This window comes from Amblyraja radiata, chromosome 16, assembly GCF_010909765.2.
Source record: "Amblyraja radiata isolate CabotCenter1 chromosome 16, sAmbRad1.1.pri, whole genome shotgun sequence".
Classification (NCBI taxonomy): Eukaryota; Metazoa; Chordata; class Chondrichthyes; order Rajiformes; family Rajidae; genus Amblyraja; species Amblyraja radiata.
Window position 1 is genome coordinate 16,423,897 of NC_045971.1, and position 19,651 is coordinate 16,443,547.

At 44.8% G+C, this 19,651-nt stretch overlaps 1 protein-coding gene across 1 annotated transcript in view; it reads right to left on the reverse strand.

The window, feature by feature from the left end:
- cavin1 (caveolae associated protein 1) overlaps window positions 1-2,392 on the reverse strand; it is a 59,660-nt gene extending 57,268 nt beyond the window's left edge. Inside the window, exon 1 of the mRNA XM_033035220.1 lies at window positions 1,684-2,392. Within this exon, the coding sequence (XP_032891111.1) occupies window positions 1,684-2,154 (471 nt within the window). The 5' untranslated portion in view covers window positions 2,155-2,392. The remainder of the gene's footprint in view (window positions 1-1,683) is intronic.
- Window positions 2,393-19,651: the final 17,259 nt, after the last annotated feature.

A 19,651-nucleotide genomic window follows, 5' to 3' on the forward strand; every position in this document is an offset into this window, starting at 1 on the left:
CTAATCCAAGGCATTCTTCTATGCTTTCAGTTCATACAAGCATGTCTTTCCATTTAAGTATCTTATTATGCTCAATGTTATGTTAATAGCCGTTTGCATAAAGTTTCCAAATGTGTCCAATTTCTTCCTTTTTCAACTCTTGATAAGCCCAGGTCTTTGCTCTGCGCTGAGGATTTAGCAGGCTCTGAAGACTCACTTTGAAGTTTCTCAAAATATTTTGTCATTTAAAACAAATTTACTATCTTCCCCTTTGGTTCTGAGCTTTTATTTGCAACTACAATCTTACATTTCTGATAGCAGTAAAGTGAATCTTCAGGGGACTGGCTTTCTGGGACTGTTATCTTCCTATCACAAGATGCACAGAACCACACACAATACCCCAACTGTGGTCCAATTAATGCCATGCACCAATTTAACAATTTCTTTCTTTCATAGTCCACACCCCCGCAAATAAATCTCAGAGTTGCACTCGCTTTTATTCCCATGCATTTAAATTTTAAATCCATGAGTTCCATTAGAGTTACAATTGAATCCTTGCTTTTCAAAGTCTTTGGACATGGGAAGGAATAAACCCGAGAAACTATTTAACATGGTCATTTGAGTCGAGACTGAATTCCTGATTATTTTACCCTTTATAATGGGCCCCACCCAGATCAGGCGTTGCTGTTCAGGGGAGGTGGACAACTCCCTCTGACACAGCCTTGCCTCAGTCTCTGACTCTCTTTAGGTGAATGCCAGAAGATGTGGAGGATGAGGACAAGCAGTCGTTCTTTACTGACGGAGCGGAAGCAGAACTCAACAAGGAAGCTGTGAAATTTAATGCCTTTATAATTAATATTGGATTTCTAGCCTGCAATAAATTGGCTGAAAATAAACTCTTCCAAAAAAAGAAAAAATACTTGGAGCAGATGGCTCTTTAATTGCAGTACCAATTACTGACACGCAGGCAGGATAGCTGCACAGAATCAGATTGTTGAGGTATTTTGCAGCGTTTCCTCTGCACACTGCAACAGGTACTCTGAAACACTTTCACAATTTCATTTGCATTAATGAAACTGGAAATAGGCATTGCCTCTCATGCAGAGGAATCGGACAGTATCTCCCAACTCATGATTTGCAAGCTGTGCTGTGGAATCAGGTCTCCTTGATTTGAAGGCAGACACAAAAGGCTGGACTAACTCAGTGGGTCAGGCAACATCTCTGGAGAAAGTGAATAGACGATGTTTTGGGTTGAGACCCTTCGTGATTTGAATTGTCTTTAGCATGCAGCAAGGAAGGGTCTGAGGTTTGCTGATTGTGTATTTGAGTCTGGCTACACAGCAGGGGGTTGCGGTGAAAATACTTCTAACGGTTGTCACATCACAAAGGTCACTGATCAGCATTCCACATACTGCAGATACAGTTAGATCTCAGCCCAGCCAGCGAGCAACCCCACCCCATTCTTGCCCGCTTCTGAATGAAAGTTCACTGTAGTTACTCCTCATAAATATCAAAACATTAAGCCTCAGATCAAAAGAATTACTCCTTGCATTGTTTTAATTTTTCTCTGGTTACTCTGATGTCTAGACACATAGGTATACACACGTACACACACACATCCTAACACATATTCCAACAGTCATCAGCACACAAACGCTCACTAACACACAAATACACACAAACTTCAATCAGCGAATGACTTACCCTGTAGACCATTACTTTGAAGTTATTCCGTTTCAGCAGCACGGCCTCGTTTGATTCGAGCTTCTTGATCTGCGTTGCCTGCTTCTCCATGTTATGCTTGATGGTCTTAACATTGACACTGACTTTGCGGATCTTCTCCAGCATCTTGTTGACACTGTTTGCTGAGGTTGTGTGCGACTTGGTGAGTTTGCTCAGCTCGCTTTGAATGCTGAACACGGCGTTTTCCATCTCCTGGTGCCGCTGCTCCAGCTGCTGCTGGCTGTTTTGGATCTGGTCAACCATTCCCACCACTTTGTCCAGGAGAGTGAGCACCAGCACCCCGTTGAACTGAGGCTCTGACTTTGAGCTTTCATCCTGCTTCTGCGGCTCTGGGGGCTCCGGGCTCTCCTGCTCCCGCTCCTGGTCGTGCTCCTGTTCCAGGTTCAGGTTCAGGTTCAGTTCCTGCGCTTCTGCCTGCATGGTGTCTGCCATGGTTGGAAATGTCAAACTGGGATTGAAAATACCAACTGAACCTGGGCTGACTGTGCTGGGATGGAAGCCAGTCCTGTGGGGAGAGAGAGAATGAGAGAGAGAGAGAGAGAAAGAGGAGCCTGTCTGTATGTGCTCTCACTCCAGTTACACAGCTGCTCAAGAAGTGTCCCACAAAATGTGCAAGCTTAAAAGGACATCAGCTACTCCACCTAGCTGCACAGTGTGAGACTGCTGAAGTTCATGCCAGCCCCCTCCTTAAATTGTTTGAATAGTTAGGAGGGAGTTGAAGACTTCCAATGCAAGCACGAGCACATCTCACAAGGAATGCACACCTCCAAGAGAAAAAAACGCAGACCTGAGACAGGAATGTTTACAGAACTCTGCTCGACATGTTAAATGCTAAATAACAGACTCTGGAACTGCTGATGGATGAATCCAGCTTTGAAACAAACCTCAGCACAAGCCAGCCACACATGCCCACGCATACAAAGAGACAGCTGAATTTCCATTGTGGCAAATGTACTAGTCTAAGCAATTTCTCTTTGCAAAGAAAGGCAGATTCTGGTACAAACAATAAAAATCCAGCAACAGTTAACATCAATTTCCACACTTAACAGTCCTGCAGTGAGCACAAATCTATATTTAGCCTCTCACTGTTAACTGTGAAGTTGGTAAAACATTCAACAAACAGCTGGAAACAATTCACAAACAGATTTTTCTTTGAATCAGTAACAAAAATGATATCAAACGAGTGGGACTAGAGGCAAAAGAGAATCCGTTTGGGGATGCCTGTATGCACCAGATTAGAGAAGAAGGTGGTGAATGCTTTCTTTGCCTGTTATAGAGCCACAATGATCACATGTGGCCCAGTTACTTTATGCACTCCCAGATTGTTAAAATATTTATCTCTAGTGTTCAGTTGCAGAATGGCTATTCCCTTCCTGTACTGTTGTTATGTCTCTGAGTGTTCTTTCAGATTAACACTGCCATGGAATAATGGGATAGGAATCAGGGTGTGTTTTGTCAATGTTATTCAGCAACCACAGGGTCAGATGAGAAATTATGCTCATTCCTGTTCTTGTGGAGAGGATTGCTGGCATTATGATTTTGACAGCACCATAAATGTGCATACTTAAAAGAGAAGAGGAGAGGGGGAGTGAGGGAGAGGGGAGAGGAGAGATGGGAAGGAGATGGGATAGGAGGGAGAAGATGGCGTCGGTGAGCTGGCTATGGAGACTTGACGAGATGTAATGATGTGATCGGGTAAGATGTCGGCGGTATCGTTACTCGGGATAGTGCTTCTTTATCGGGCGGAGTTGCATATTTGTGGGTTTGTCGTTTTCCATAACCTGATTTTTGTTTTTGAAGAAACTGTCCCCTACCCTGGAGATCCTAGTTTTTCCTAATCCTATACACTTCTTCTGATGGCAGTAGTGAAAGCTAGAACTCAGAAACATGAGAAACATAGAAACTAGGTTGCGAGGAGTAGGCCATTCGGTCCTTCGAGCCCGCACCTAGCCATTCAATATGATCATGGCGGTATCATCCCAACTCAGTATCCTGACCTGCCTGCTCTTCCATACCCCCTGATCCCTTTAGCCACAAGGGCCACATCTAACTCTCTCTTAAATATAGCCAATGAACTGGCCTCAACTACCTTCCGTGGCAGAGAATTCCACAGATTCACCACTCTCTGTGTGAAAAATGTTTTCCTCATCCCGGTCCTAAAATATTTCCCCCTTATCCTTAAACTGTGACCCCTTGTTCTGGACTTCCCCAACATCGGCAACAATCTTCCTGCATCTAGCCTGTCCAACCCCTTAAGAATTTTGTAAGTTTCTATAAGATCCCCCCTCAATCTTCTAAATTCTAGCGAGTACAAGCCGAGTCTATCCAGTCTTTTTTCATATGAAAGTCCTGACATTCAGGAATCAGTCTGGTGAACCTTCTCTGTACTCCCTCTATGGCAAGAATGTCTTTCCTCAGATTAGGCCTGGTCTTGGCCAGGTGGTGGGGGACCTTGATGACCCTGGCTGCCTTTTTGATGCAGGGCCTCCTATAGGTCCCTTCAATATTGGTCAGCTTACTACTCATGATGGACCGGGCAGTGTCCACCAGTTTTTGTAATCTTCTTCATTTCTGGGCGTTCGACTTCCTGAACCAGGCAGTGATGCCACCAGTCAATATGCTCCCTACTGAACAAAGTCATCAGCTTAGTTTTTTTGTCTGACAAAGTAGAGTTACATTGGTCCCTTGGGCACCAGCCCTCAATACTTGATCTTTGGTGGCTCAGACGATTATCAAAGCTATTCTACTGCACTGTAGTTTGCGGTGTGAGAGATGGAGAATGCCGTACTACTGTACATCTAAGAGAGCCAGAAAGCTTGACCACAAATAACTGGGGCGGCACTGGAGAAAAACATGTCTGGAGGGGCCTTGGTTAGTCAGTTTGCTTCTACTTACCGCTTATCCCTTAGAGGTCCCTGATGTGAAGGGTCTCGAGATACCAGTCAGATATATGTCACGGGTGTGGCCAAGTTCATAGAAATGAGGTAAGAAAATTATTACTGGGATAAAGAAGGCATGAAAACATTTTGCAAGGATGACATAAAGTTATAAAGAGAGACTGCATAGGCTGGGATGTTTTACACAGATGGCGAGGTGTGCCTGGAACATGCTGCCAGGGATGGTGGTGGTGGCAGTTATGATAGTAGTGTTTAAGAGGCATTTGATCAGGCACATGCAAGGAATGGAGGAATATGGATTACGTGCATGTAGACTAAGGGTGGGAGATTCAACCTTCACGTGGTCCACCCTGTTTCGACTAATGCAATCAACCCGATGTGCACAAACAAGATCAAATAGAACCTAGTTGACCTACAACTTTAGGCTGTGCACGCCATATGCAAGAAGAATAAGCATGTAGATTAGATTCATTTAACTTGGCAACATGTTCAGCATGAACATTGTTGGCTGAAAGGCTATATTGTATGCTCCAATGTAAGAGACAGAGGGGTGACCTTATAGAGCTTTATTAAATCATGCAGGGCATTGCTAAGGTGAATAACCATAGTCTTTGTTCTTGGGTAGAGACGTCTAAAACTAGAATGCATAGGGTTAAGGTGCAAGAGGAAATATTTAAAGGAACCTGAGGAGCAGCCTTTTCACACAAAGGGTGATGCTTACATGGAACAAGTTGCCAGAAGAAGTGGTAGAGGTAGACAATAGACAATAGACAATAGGTGCAGGAGTAGGCCATTCGGCCCTTCGAGCCAGCACCGCCATTCTATGTGATCATAGTTACAATCACAGCATTTAAAAGACATGGAAATGAAAGGTTTCCTATATCATGGGATAGACACGGACATGCAGGATTAGTTTCATTATACGGCTTGGTCAGCATGAACAAGTTGGAGCAAACGGCCTGTTTCCAGAACAGAATACCCACACTGGTACGTCCGAAAAGAGAACACCAGCAGACGATATAATGGAGATTGTTATAATTAGGAAAGATGGCCAGTGTTGCTATTGTAGGAAGAATGAAATCGAGGCCACCAATATAAGAAAAGGGCAAATAATCCAAAGGGCATTGAAAGCAATTCTTGCCCCCAGAATATGATGTGGAAGAGAAACTCTGGATGTAGTGGGGGCACAGATTCACATACATGTGGCCCGGACTGGCACTAGGAGGAAGTGGATGCTGCTGGATGTCAGGAAGCAGAGGCTTAAGGGGATTGTAATTGTTAACACGCTGGTTGGTCCTATGGCCTCTGAACCATGAGTTATACATAAAACTGCGATGGCACCATTGCAAATGGCTCCTCCCACCTCGTTACCATTATACTGTGCCTGATGCCATGAGCCGAACTTTGTTGTGTCCACGAACATCCCAGAAAAGCATAAAATGACAAACAGCTGGTATTGCAGGGAAGAGTTCATGATGTGATCATTGCAATTTTACCCTGCAATAACCAATGAATGAGCACCAAGAATTAACCTCACATGATGGAAATCTTGTGTGAGATTACCTCACATGGTGAAAATCTTCTGCCAGTGGTCACTAAAAATGTCTCGATTTCAAATATTGGGTATTGGAATTTTACTTCAATTATTAAGTTGACTTATAAAGAGATGTTAATGTTTTTTCAGATTTCACAGCTGCGCTGAGCTGGTCAGTTGGGATGAGCTGATGTTGGATGATAGAGAGTTTCCACAATTTACAGCTGCCGGGGAATAACAGCTGTAGAGGAGGTCTCCCAATAGCAGCACTGAAATTGTCACAGTGTCCCCCTGTGGGTCGATGGTGACATCAGAAACAGGCAACTACAGTTTCTATCAACGGGCTGAAAACCTTCTGCCTCAGGCCTTAACTTCTTCTTGATTGAAAGCAGTGGTGCACATCAGAGTCGTGTCAAGAAACATGTCAGCGCAGAATATAACCGGCCCTACACAAGTAAGGGAGCCAAATATTGTTCATTAGGGTTCCAAGGGCAATGACAATCTCATAAGGGTGATTCTGTTCTTGGATGCCTGATCCCTAAACTTGAACAATTTGGACACTAGTCTGCTCTGCGTTAGTAGTCTCCAGTTCTGAGTTTGTTTTATTCCTGCTGTGCAATTGTTAGAGACATACTGCATGGAAACAAGCCCTTCGGCCCAACTGGCCAATACTGACCAAGATGTCCCATCTATACTAGTCTCACCTGGCCATGTTTGGTCCATATCCATCTAAATCGGTTCTATCCATGTATTTGTCCAAATATCTTTTAAATAGTGTCATACTATCTGCCTCAACTATCTGCTCTTGCAACTCACTCCTTATGCACACCATCCACTTCCTGAAAAAGTTGCTCCTCAGGTTCCTATTTCCTCTTTCACCTACAATGTTTGTTCTTCCAAGTTTGAGCTGAAAGTTTAAAGGTCTGATGGGAATAGAGCACGCAACGCCTCACTACATCCCTACTCTTGCTCGAGCTTTGGAGAGGAATAGTTAGGGTTGCCGACTCTGGTTTCTTATATTATGTAAGTTGATGTCACACGACCACTTGTGTTGAATCACTGCCTTCATTCTTCCATCATTCACCCCATTCCCCATCAGATACCATTCAATTAAAAAGGGAACAAGATTGAGGGAAGTTTTACTATAGATGTTTGAATGGTGTTAGGTGTTGGATCACAGAACATACAACAGTACAGCACTGGAACTGGCCCTTCAGCCCACAATGTCTGCGATGAACTTCATACCAGGAGAGAGAATGCAAAATCCAGGCAGGCACGAGGCGCCACACGGCCCAATCCTGCTTCGATTTCTTATCTTCATCAGTCCAGATCCCCAAAAATTGAAAAAGGAAAGGGCAAGGAAACATTTACATTGCAATAAGAAATGAAGTGTCAATCCACGCTCCAGCTGTATGCTGGCACACGTGAGTGGTCAAAGAAAAGGCTCATTCTCCTTGCAAACCTGCTGACCAATGTTGTCTTGTGACAGGTGATGGGGGCGACTGCAAGATGGGGCTCGGATGGGGCTTGCTAGCATAAGGCCCTTTCAAAATTCAAGAGACTCAAGAATCAAGGGTGTTTAATAGTTATATGCACCACGAATGGAGCAACAAAATTCTTACTTACTGCACCTTAACATAATAATACACAGATAAATATATAATAAACACAATAAATCAATAACAGTAATACCATAACAGTGCAAAACTGAAGTCTGTGTGCAACTAGAGAAATAGTGCCTGGAAGATTATAGTCGCTGAGGTAGAGGTTAGTCAAGAGTGTTTAATTGTCACACATACCAACAACATATGCCTAGTAAGTGACTAGCATGCACTGGAGTCTCTGACTGACTAGAAGAGGAGTATATGAGGAAATGCTGAGCATTTAGCATTTCTCCAATGAGACCAGGATAGAACCAGCGTCATGATTCAAGCCCGTTCTGCCAAACATCCTTGCCCCAATTAATCTGCTGCCAACTCTTTAGCATAATCTTTAAACACTTGCATGGAACTCATCTGCCACCTCAGGGGGGGGGGGGGAGAAAATCCTACTTGAACCCAAGGAGCCACCGAAGATGAAGATTCAGCCTTCGGTTCACTCATCTTGTGATACCTGGGTCCATTGACTTCAGTCATGGACATTTTAAGAAACTTATCAAAGGAAGAAGGAGAGATGGAGAGGCTGAGAGGTTTAGGAAGGGAATTGCAAAGTTTTGGCTGAAGGTTTGTCTTCCAGTAGGGGGGAGATTAAATACTGGGACTGACAAAGGGACTGCTGATCTCTCAGAATGTTTCAGAATTGGAGGAGGTAAAAGGCACAGTGAGTGGAGGGAGATACAAAGAGATTTGAAAACAAGGATGACAAACTTTGGGACGACAGATGGCACAATGGGCTAAGTGTTCGGCTGGCAACCGGAAGGTAGCCGGTTCGAATCCCGCTTGGAGTGCATACTGTCGTTGTGTCCTTGGGCAAGACACTTCACCCACCTTTGCCTGTGTGTGAATGTGTGTGAGTGATTGGTGGTGGTCGGAGGGGCCGTAGGCGCAGATTGGCAGCCACGCTTCCGTCAGTCTGCCCCAGGGCAGCTGTGGCTACAGAAGTAGCTTACCACCACCGAGTGTGACTGAGGAGTGAATGAATAATGCGATGTAAAGCGCCTTGAGTATTAGAAAGGCGCTATATAAATCCCATCCATTATTATTATTATTATTAAACTTTGAAGTGTAAACTTTATTTACTGGGATCCGGGGCCCTGTAAAAACTATGGTAGATCATATCCCTGGAGCTATGGAAATGATCTTGAGAATCCAGGTCAAATCCCAAGTATGTGACTCAGGGGCTGAACTTGGATTCAGGCAACAGAGTTTATGCCGAGTCAAAATATTTCACGTTTAATCCACAATTACTATATGAATCCGACCCTAATCAGCAAAGGTGAAGTGAATTTACTGGATAAAAGTTGCATCTAATGTAATGCATCGCCAATGATATATGATTATGATTGGACCTGCTTATACTCAGTCTACATGGTCTATGGTGCAACAGCGCCTGAAACTAAATATTAACGCTCTATTTAATTGTGAATCTCAGAAAGCTGGTAACAAAACGTTGGGCTGTTGGCATAATTAATCAGCTTGTCGTGAACCTGCTGGCAATTCTTTGGCCTCGACCACATAACATCGCTATTATTTTTATGTCTTGTACAACAAGCAGCGGAAAACCGATTTCCTCCTTTTCCTCCCTGCTGCTGATGGACTAACCTCAGATTAAAGACACTTCCTGCCCTGATTTTTGTAGGAAATGTAATCAGAGGTAAGGTCACGCTAATCTGCAGAACCATTGGTGAGAAGAAAAGCGGAAACAAATGTTAAGTTAAATATTTAAAACACCCTCAACAAAAGTGAACATGTTAATTGGAAATGTTTTGCAAATATTTCTTGCTTGCAAGGAAACTCAGTGGTTCCATCAAGAGGCCATAGCGTCTATCAGCATAGAAATGGGCTCTATGGGACAGGAACAGGCAGAAACAATGGGTCTGCCAGGACAGTCCTGCTTGCGTATTGTGTGGATAGAAGCAGGCAGTGGGGGACTGGGGGGGAAATAAGGTTGGAGGCTGTGGAGGGGAGATCACCAGAGGCAATACGATCAGAAGCATTCTGGGAGATGATGGCTTGGTGTTTGTCTGTAAGTTCATGTTCAAGAGGTAGGTGTGAGGATGTGTCTGAGAGCGCAGCTCAGTAGAGGTCAGCCTGCCAGACTACGATGGTGCTTCCCTTGTTGGCGGGCTTAATAACAAGGTGGGGATTGCTGTTGAGTGAGCAGAGGGCTGAGTGTTCAGAGGAGGTGAGATTGGAGTGGGTAAAGGAAGTGGAGGACGAGTGGACAGTGGATGCCACGCTGGCAGTTGGAAATAAAAAGATCAAGGGAGGGTAGAAGGTTAACAGGGGACATCCTGAATTGCTGATCTCTTGAGAGTTTCCAGCATTTGTTGTTCTGTTTTCAGATTTCCATCTTGGGTGCTTTTTGATTTTTATTTACTGATGGACAGTTTGTAGTTCTTCTTGTCATCAGCAGAGGGAGATATTGCTCCTCTATCTGCTGGAGTAATTGGTTAATTATGAGTGTTGTAATATTTTCCTTTAATCTTCCACTTTGATTGCATTTGGATCTTGTAATTTCTACCATGATCCCTCCCCCCATTACATATATAAATAATCACATATAAATAATGTCGCCGTTTCTAAATATATTGAGTTAATTATAGTCCGGTGTCAAATTCTGGGCGGAGATAGTGATTCTCAGGAGCTCAGATTCCGAAAGATTCTGGTAGAAGGTGCAGGTCCAGTTGGTTAAATGTGAGGGGAGGAAGAGAGGGGCAATGGAGTGGTTCAAGGCAACAGTAGCAATGAGAGGGTGCTCCTCATCTGAGGCAACGATGTGACAGACATCTCAGATGTAGTCTTGCAGCTTCCTGTAAACCGTTGTGGTATAGTGATGTTTGCTTCTTCACTTGTCATGTTGTCACCTTCCTTGGCCTTCAAAACTGAAGTCAATGAGTGTCAATGAGAAATCATTCCAATGGTTGGAGTCAGACCACATGCCCTAAGGGAAGGTGGCTGTCAGAAGTCAATTATCCCAGCCCCAGGACATCACCGAAGGAGTCCCTCTGACCAGTGTTCTAGGCCTGACCATCTTCAGCTGCTTCACTAATTCATCCATCAGACGGCCAGCGATGGGGATGCTTGCTGATGATTGCACCATGCTCCATAGCTCCTCAGCAAGTGAAACCTCTTGTTTCTGCCTCTCACAATACCCAGATATCATTGGGCTCGGGCAGAAAGGTGACAAGTGACAGGTGATCCGGGAAGGGGGCGCTGCACTGCAGCAGCCTGTCGGCAGCGTGTCCGTTTTTTCCCAACTTTTTTAATTTTTTTAGTATGTTTAAAAGTCTGTTTTTAATGTTTCTTTGTGTGTTTTGTGTGGGGGGTAAGGGGGAAACCATTTCGGCCGCCTCCTCCATGGAGAGGCGACTTTTTCCAGGTCGCCTCCCCCGTGGCCTAACATCGAGGATCGGGCGGCCTTTCCCGGAGACGCGCCCGGAGCTTCAGCGGCGGGCGCAGCGTGGACTCTCGGCGCGGAGCGGGTGAGACCTCACTGGGGCTCGCTGGAGGGGAGCGCTCCGTTACGCTGGCCTGCGGCAGCCGGCAGCCTGAAGCAGCGGTCTGCAGAACTCCAACTGGTGCGGCATCTACAGCCCGGGATCCCTCTTGGAGGACCCGGGGGGAAGAAAAAGCTTCCACCGCCGGCCCGCGGCTGTCTTCTACCGCGGGGCTGGCATGGACTTACCATCTCCCCTGGAGGGGAGCTTCGACCGCCGGCCCTGCAGACTGCGCTGCTTCCGGCTGCGGCACGGCAGGTACTTTAAAACTTTGACCGCCGGCCTGCGGCCTACACCAGCCTGAAGCCGCGGTCTCTGGTTGGGAAGAGCCGATCCTGGACTCACCTTGACTTTGACTTTGTCCCTTACCATCTGGACGCCCGCAGCAACGGCTGTGGAGGGTGGTGGTCCCGACCACGGGGGAAAATGGAGGAGGACTGGCCAAGCTCTGTGCCTTCCACCACAGTGATGAATGCTGTGGTGGATGTTTGTGTAAATTTTTTATTGTGGTTGTGTGTTCTTTATTATTGTACCGCTGCTGGCAACCCAAATTCCACCGACCTTGGTTGTGTGGCAATTAAATTATATCTATCTATCTATCTATCTATCTATCTATCTATCTAAGTAACATTTGCCACACTAAAGTCCCTGGCAATGGCCATCTCCAAAGAGAGAGAATGGCACCAACTCACCTTCCATGGCTATTCTTACGGTGTCCCCCTCCATAATATTGTGACTACAAGAGTAGGTCAGAGGCTGGGTATCTCTGCGCATGACGCATCTCCTATCACCCCACTACCTCAAGCTATTGACAAGGCAGTTGCTTCATGGTCATTAATGATGCCAACTTTTTATATTCCAGGTTCTTTTTATTTGCTTGAATTTAAATTCCTCGCCTCTGAGGTGGGATTGGATTCATATTTTTCACATCAACAACGTGCTACCAGACCCTTTGTCACGGTCTTCTGTGTTCTTCAAACACCTTAAAATGGACAATTGTTTTCTCCTCGTCTTTCAGATTCAACATTACTACTCAATCAAAAATTTGAGATTTAGATCACCTTGCTCCCTAATACTTTAACAGCGATGCTGTTGCTAACGCTTGGTTCAAGCTCGAACTGTTGTCTGAAGAAGGGTTTCGGCCCGAAACGTTGCCTATTTCCTTCGCTCCATAGATGCTGCCTCACCCGCTAAGTTTCGCCAGCATTTTTGTCTACCTTCCATTTTCCAGCATCTGCAGTTCCTTCGTTAATATTTATATTTGTCTGGAAGCTTTAATTTGCATTGAATGTTTTATAAATGTTGTGTGATTTTGGCTGTTGTGGATTTCAAAGAGCTATGTCACATGAGGAGGTTTTACAAACCCAAGACGATGAGAAGGACTAAATAAAGATAAAGATCACATACTTTGTGGGTTTGTAAACTTACATTTTAGATATTTAGATTAGATATAATTTATTGCCACACAGCCAGGCTGGTGGAAATTTGGGTTGTCTGCAGCGATACAATAATAAAGAACACACAACCACAATAAAACTGTAACACAAACATCCACCACAGCATTCATCACTGTGGTGGAAGGCACAAAATTTGGCCAGTCCTCCTCCATTTCCCCCCCCGTGGTCAGGACCAGAGTCCAGAGTTTTATACACCGGTTGTCCTTGAATCTGTATTTCAGATCAAATTGGAATGATTTGCTTTACACGAGCTCGTACAATGAAGAATTTTGTTTCTACCACTTATGTAACTACATTATCTTAAAATTCTACAAGTGCGTAATATGGTCTTTGTTGCAATATTTTAAGCTACATTCTTTGAATAGCATTATGCATTGAGAGGCTGATTATGACACATATCAGCTTCTATCTTAGTAAAGACCAGGATCTATTAAAATTTACCTAATGGTATGCTGTGATCCCACTGGCTCTCCACTCTGCACTTGACCACATGGATAACGAGACCAGGTTGTTGTTCATCTGCTGCAGCTCGGCGTTCGACATCATCATTTCCTCTGCACTTATCATCAAACTCATCAGCCAGAAAATGAAATAAACAGGAAATGCAGGAGAGTGGAGCAGATTTAAGTGTTCACGGGGACACCATCAACCTGTATTTATGCTGTGTTTTTAACAGAGCATGTTAATGGTCTGTTAAGTGCTTATCAGGAAATCCATCAGACAAAATTTGAGACGGAGACACTAAAGATGCGACAAGGAAAGTTCGAACAAACAGGCAACTTTAAATCAGAAGAGTGAGGTGGTGAGACAGAGAGGTCTGGGGAAGATTGAAGCTTGGCTGCAAGCACATTGTCAATGGTGTGGAGGTTAAATCTGATATGTAAGTAATCAGATTTGATGGGGTATAGAGTCTTGGGAAGTTGCAGGCTGAAAGAGTTTTCGGATAAAGTGAGAGGGCTGAGAGATTTAAAAACAAGGATGAAAATGTTAAAGGTGTCACTTAACCAGGAGACATGGCAGGTTTGTAGGGATGTGGGAGAAGAGGACTAGGTGGAGGCAAAGAGATAGTTGATGGGTCAGGTTGAGATCCTGCATCAGGACTGAGAGTGTAGAGTGGGGATAGCCTGTATATAGATGGGAGAGGGAGGGGTGAGACAGAGGCTTGTTCGTGATATGTGGAACCAGCGACATGGGAACTTGAGGGGTGGATGAAGCCAGTGTGGGGAGACTGTTGAGACAGAGGCTAGTAGGTGATAGGTGGAAACAGATAAGGGGATAAGATAAGGTAGACACAAAATGCTGGAGTAACTCAGCGGGACAGGCTGCATCTCTGGAGAGAAGGAATGGGTGACGTTTCGGGTTGAGACCCTTCTCCAGACTGAATCAGGGGATAAGATATGTATAGACACAATGGACATGGTTGGCAGAGGATTATTCCTGGAAGTTTAGTTACAGTAATAACTGGTTAGTTCATGGACCTTGGGACAGGAAGCAAAGGCATGCCCATCTGTGTAGAAGTTACTCCCACACCACTGTCAAAGACACCGCATTGCACCTCTAATTATACTCAGGACATGTGAACTGATGTGAGAAGTCATCCAACCATGCACTCATGCCTGACATGTTCCCTCCAAGGAGAAGGCCCAGTTACTTTTTAATCTTCCTCACTGGAGGATCTTCCCAACAGAATTCAGCCACGTCTCTCAACTTGCCATTCGCCACAGCAGCAGAGTGTACAACAATAGCACTGCACTCATGAAGAGATGGTCTTGTCTCATTTGACTTCAGTACCAGGTAGCTTAACTTGGTTGCTGGATTCATCAATGTTGCTGGCTTCTCATGAGTGCAGGCAACTATTGTCTGGGGATACCACCCCTGAACTTTTACCTCTACCTTCCCTATTATTCAGGGAAGCAGCGATCCAACTGTTCTTCTTCCAATGAAATGCATTGGATCCAATACTCAAGATGTGGTGCCTTCTGCAACATTGAAGAAACCAAGTGCAGATTGTGTGACTAATGTGCGGAACACCTCCAATTAATCTGGAAGAGTAGCCCAGAGCTTTCAATCACTTGCAACTTTTTTCGGCCTTCTGCCTCCTACGCTCCTTCAACAGTGCATGATGGTTCAAGATGGCGGCGCTGCCTTAGCAGCTGCGGCTCGCCTGCAGTCCGTCTGCTTTTTTTCTTTTTTGTGTTGTTCTTTTGTCCTGTTTTAGTTAATTTTTGGTTTATTAGGTTGTGTATGCGTGTGGGTGGGGGGGAGAAACATGTTTTTGGTCTCTTCCTCGGAGGGATGCGACTTTTCTTGTCGTATCCCCGTCTCCATCTCCGCCGAGGCCTAATAGCGGAGCTGGCGGCCTCGGAGCTGGGACAGCGGCAGCGGCGACCCGACCTCAGGGCGGGCAGCGGCAGCGGCAGCGGCAGCGGTGACCCGACCTCGGAGCGGGCAGCGGCGACCCGACCTCGGAGTGGGCAGAGGCAGCGGTAGCGGCGACCCGACCTCGGAGCGGGCAGCGGCAGCAGCGACCCGACCTTGTAGCGGGCAGCGGCAGCAGCGACCCGACCTTAGAGCGGGCAGCGGCAGCGGCAGCGGCAGCGGCGACCCGACCCTGGAGCTGGCAGAGGCAGCGGCGACCCGACCTCGGAGGATCGGTCGCAGGCCCGGTGGACTCGGCTGCGGGCCCAGTGGACGGCATCGTCGGGAGCTCGCAGGTCACAGGTTGGTGACCTGTTCTCCGGAGCTCCCTCGACAACAGCTGCGTCCGCTGGACTGGAGGGTGGCAGCTTTGGTGGCTTCGACCACCCCGGGCTATGGAGTTGAACCGGTCCGTTCGCGGAGCTTGGTTTCAGCCGTGGGACTGACATTACTTACCATCACCTGGCGGGGTCACAACATCCGAAGCCTGGATCGCCTCGGCACAGAAGGCGAATAAGAAGGGAAGAGACAAAGACTTAAGATTTTTGCCTTCCATCACAGTGAGGAGGTGCCTGGTGAACTCACTGTGGTGGATGTTAATTTGTGATTATTGTGTGTTTTTGTCATTTTTTACTGTATGTAGGGCTGCAAGGCAACACAATTTCGTTCAGACCACAAGGTCTGAATGACAATAAAGGCTACTTTACTTTACTTTATTTGCTGAAGGAACAGCGCTCATCTCTGCCTTGGCATATCACAAACTCTGGCACAATACTGAATTTAACAATTTCAGGACGCACCACTTTATTTTAAAATAATTATTATCTTGACAAACTTGGTCAACATCCTCTGGCCGACACAGCATCAGTTCTCTTTTCCCTGCCTCCAACCCATCATTGTCTGTAACATCTGCACATAGAAAGTGGTTACTTTTCCAGTCCTTGACCTGCAACTTTGTCTTTGTTTCTCTACCTTTGGAGGCTATTTGACCTGCTGCCTGTTCTAGCTTCTACAGTGTTTTGATTCAGCCTATCAGTTTTATGTTTATTCTCAAACCTACTAATGACCAGCAGCGTTTGTCCAGTCATAATAAACAATTTGTTATCCTGGAAGCACAATTTAGAGCATAAACTCAATTTACTAAGAATATGCTCCACTTCAATTGTAATGCTCATTAATTAAATGCTGGGCCTTTTGCCACTCTGAGCTCTGGATTTGCCTTGACACACTGATTTTAATGGGTCAAGTGGACCTGTGGTTGTGACTTCAATAACTGCACAGCTTTTGAAGTGCAGACAAATGAATGCACTACACATTTATACACCATACATAACCATTGTATTAACATTCAAGATATAATTCCCACTAATAGAATGAATGTGATTTACACCGCCTTTGTTACGTGTTTTGTGCCACTTGGCTTTAATATGCACAGACCTAACTTTAATAGTGCTTTCATTGTTCTTAATGTCTTAACTTGTACCTGCCATGAACTAAATAGCAAATACTTTCCTTTCAAAGCCCAAGGAGCAAATCAGTGAATCTGATAGAAAATATTGACCTAGTCAATGCAATTCTCAATGTCAAAAACATAGTGCTGGAAGAAACATAGAAACATAGAACATAGAAATTAGGTGCAGGAGTAGGCCATTCGGCCCTTCGAGCCTGCACCGCCATTCAATATGATCATGGCTGATCATCCAACTCAGTATCCTGTACCTGCCTTCTCTCCATACCCTCTGATCCCCTTAGTCACAAGGGCCACATCTAACTCCCTCTTAAATATAGCCAATGAACTGGCCTCGACTACCCTCTGTGGCAGAGAGTTCCAGAGATTCACCACTCTCTGTGTGGAAAAAGTTCTTCTCATCTCGGTTTTAAAGGATTTCCCCCTTATCCTTATGCTGTGACCCCTTGTCCTGGACTTCCCCAACATCGGGAGGAATCTTCCTGTATCTAGCCTGTCCAACCCCTTAAGAATTTTATAAGTTTCTATAAGATCCCCTCTCAATCTCCTAAATTCTAGAGAGTATAAACCAAGTCTATCCAGTCTTTCTTCATAAGACAGTCCTGACATCCCAGGAATCAGTCTGGTGAACCTTCTCTGCACTCCCTCTATGGCAATAATGTCCTTCCTCAGCTTTCTCAGAAGAACTCAGCAGGTCAGGTGGCATCTGTGAAGACATTTCAAGTTGGAACGCTTCTTCAGTCTGAAGAAGGAGATTGTTTTGGCAAGATGACATATCGAAAAGATCATTTTCAATGTAAAAAATATAACCGCATGGTATGTAAGCATTGGGGGCTGGGGAAGAATTGGATCAGAGAAACAAAGCTGAGCCCCAGAGTTATGGACTTATGCACCACAGAAACAGACCTTTCAGCCCATTACATCTGCACTGACAATCAAAAACTATACACGCTGTATAACTAACCTGGTTGCTAAACACTATAACTCCCCCTCCCTTTCACATGCTGACCTTTCTGTCCTGGGCCTCCTCCATTATCAGAGTGAGGCCCAGCACAAATTGGAGGAACAGCACCTCATATTTTGCTTGGGCAGTTTACGCCCCAGCGGTATGAACATTGACTTCTCTAACTTCAAGTAGGCCTTGCTTTCCCTCTCACTCCATCCCTTCCCAGTTCTCCCACCAGTCTTACGGTCTCTGACTATATTTTATCTCTGTTCAGTTTGTTGATACCTTCTCTCAACTAACAATGATCTATTCTACGTCTTCCTTGATCTCCATTCCCTTTGTCCTGTTTTCACACCTTACACTTTCTTATCTAGACACTTCCTTATCTGTACACCTCCCACTCCCCTGACATCAATCTGAAGAAGAATCTCGACCCAAAACATCAGCCATTCCTTCTCTAAAGAGATGCTGCCTGTCCCACTGAGTTACTCCAGTATTTTGTGTCTATCTTCGATTTAAACCAACATCTACAGTTCCTTCCTACACCTATACACACTAATCTTTTTCTATCAAACAGCATGTCTTTTGCTGTGGGACAAATTGGCGTCACAGAGGAAACGCATGCAGTCTCAAGGAGAAAGTCCAAAGTCCACACAGTCAGCACTTAAGGTCAGCATCAAATCCAGGTCTCTGTAACTGTGGAGACGAAGTCAAGCTCTCCTCCAAATGTAGTCATTCAATATTATAGAGAATCTAGACCCATGTGGGACCCTTTGGGTCCCTGAAACATGGGAGGCCTGGTCGCCCAACGCAACCCATTCCCCCAATGCAATATTCGACCACTCACCCATAGCCCCCACGGGTGGCCTGGTCCCCAAACGCAACCCGTTCCCCAACGCAATATTCCATCACTCACCCGTTCCCCCAATGCAACCCATTTCCCCAACGCAATATTCCACCACTCGCCCACAGCCCCAACTGTGCAGGGGTGGCTCATTTCCCCTTTCACCTTCCCTCATTTTACACTTTTTTTAAATGCAATTGCACTTGCTAGGGCTGACAGGACTCGGTGTAGTGGGATTGCAACATTGTAGCGGGCAGGGCTACAATCCCATTATAACATCATAGCTGTAACTGCCAGTGCAAATGGATTTTCTTTTCTCAAAGTGGGATTTTGTAAAGTTAAAAATGTGAATAACTTGTAAAATATGACATCAATCAGAACAAAATGTGATACTCCACACCACAGGACAATTGTGAGTAAGGTGGTCCAAAAATTGTAGAGCTATCGTGTACCGCTTTGGCGTAGTTCCGGGATCACATAGGCAGACAGGCACACACACACGCATAGAAACAAACGAGATGAGAGTTCTAGTAATATATAAATAAGGAATTGCAGATGTTTGTTTATAAAAAAAAAACAGTCAGTCAGGCGGCTTCTGTGAAGGATATGGATAATTAACGTTTCAGGTGTGGAGTCAATACCCAAAATATTCCGACTCCTTGATTTCTAGTGTATCTGACTCCGACTACGACTCCAACCCCGACTCCGACACCAACCCCGACCCCTAGGTATAATAATTCTAAATCTGCTATGATGACATGACACAAGATGGCATTTCATAAGAATTACATTAATTATCAGGCTACCTTTTAAACCCATGTCCTTAAAGTTTTATCTAATGGTTGCAGCTATGCTATTGTGGCTGTTTTTAATTGTTTATTCTTGAAAAAAAAAACATAATTCATTGTGCTACAAGAAAAAAACCCATATAGGACTATGACAAAATTAAAATTCCATTGAATTAAATAAAAATTATAATAGCATTACTCCAAAATGTATTATACTGAGGCCACAGGTATGAGCTAAATGGCTAAATTATGACAAAAACATTTTTTCAAGTGCAATTTTTTCTATGTTTTAATAGAAATTAAAACTAAATGCATAGGTAGTTAAGTTTGTTACAAACGTACATAGCAAACATTTATTAATAACGTCCTTTGGAACAGAATTGCTTCTGCCAGATCCTCTTTCATTGAAGCCCTTAAAT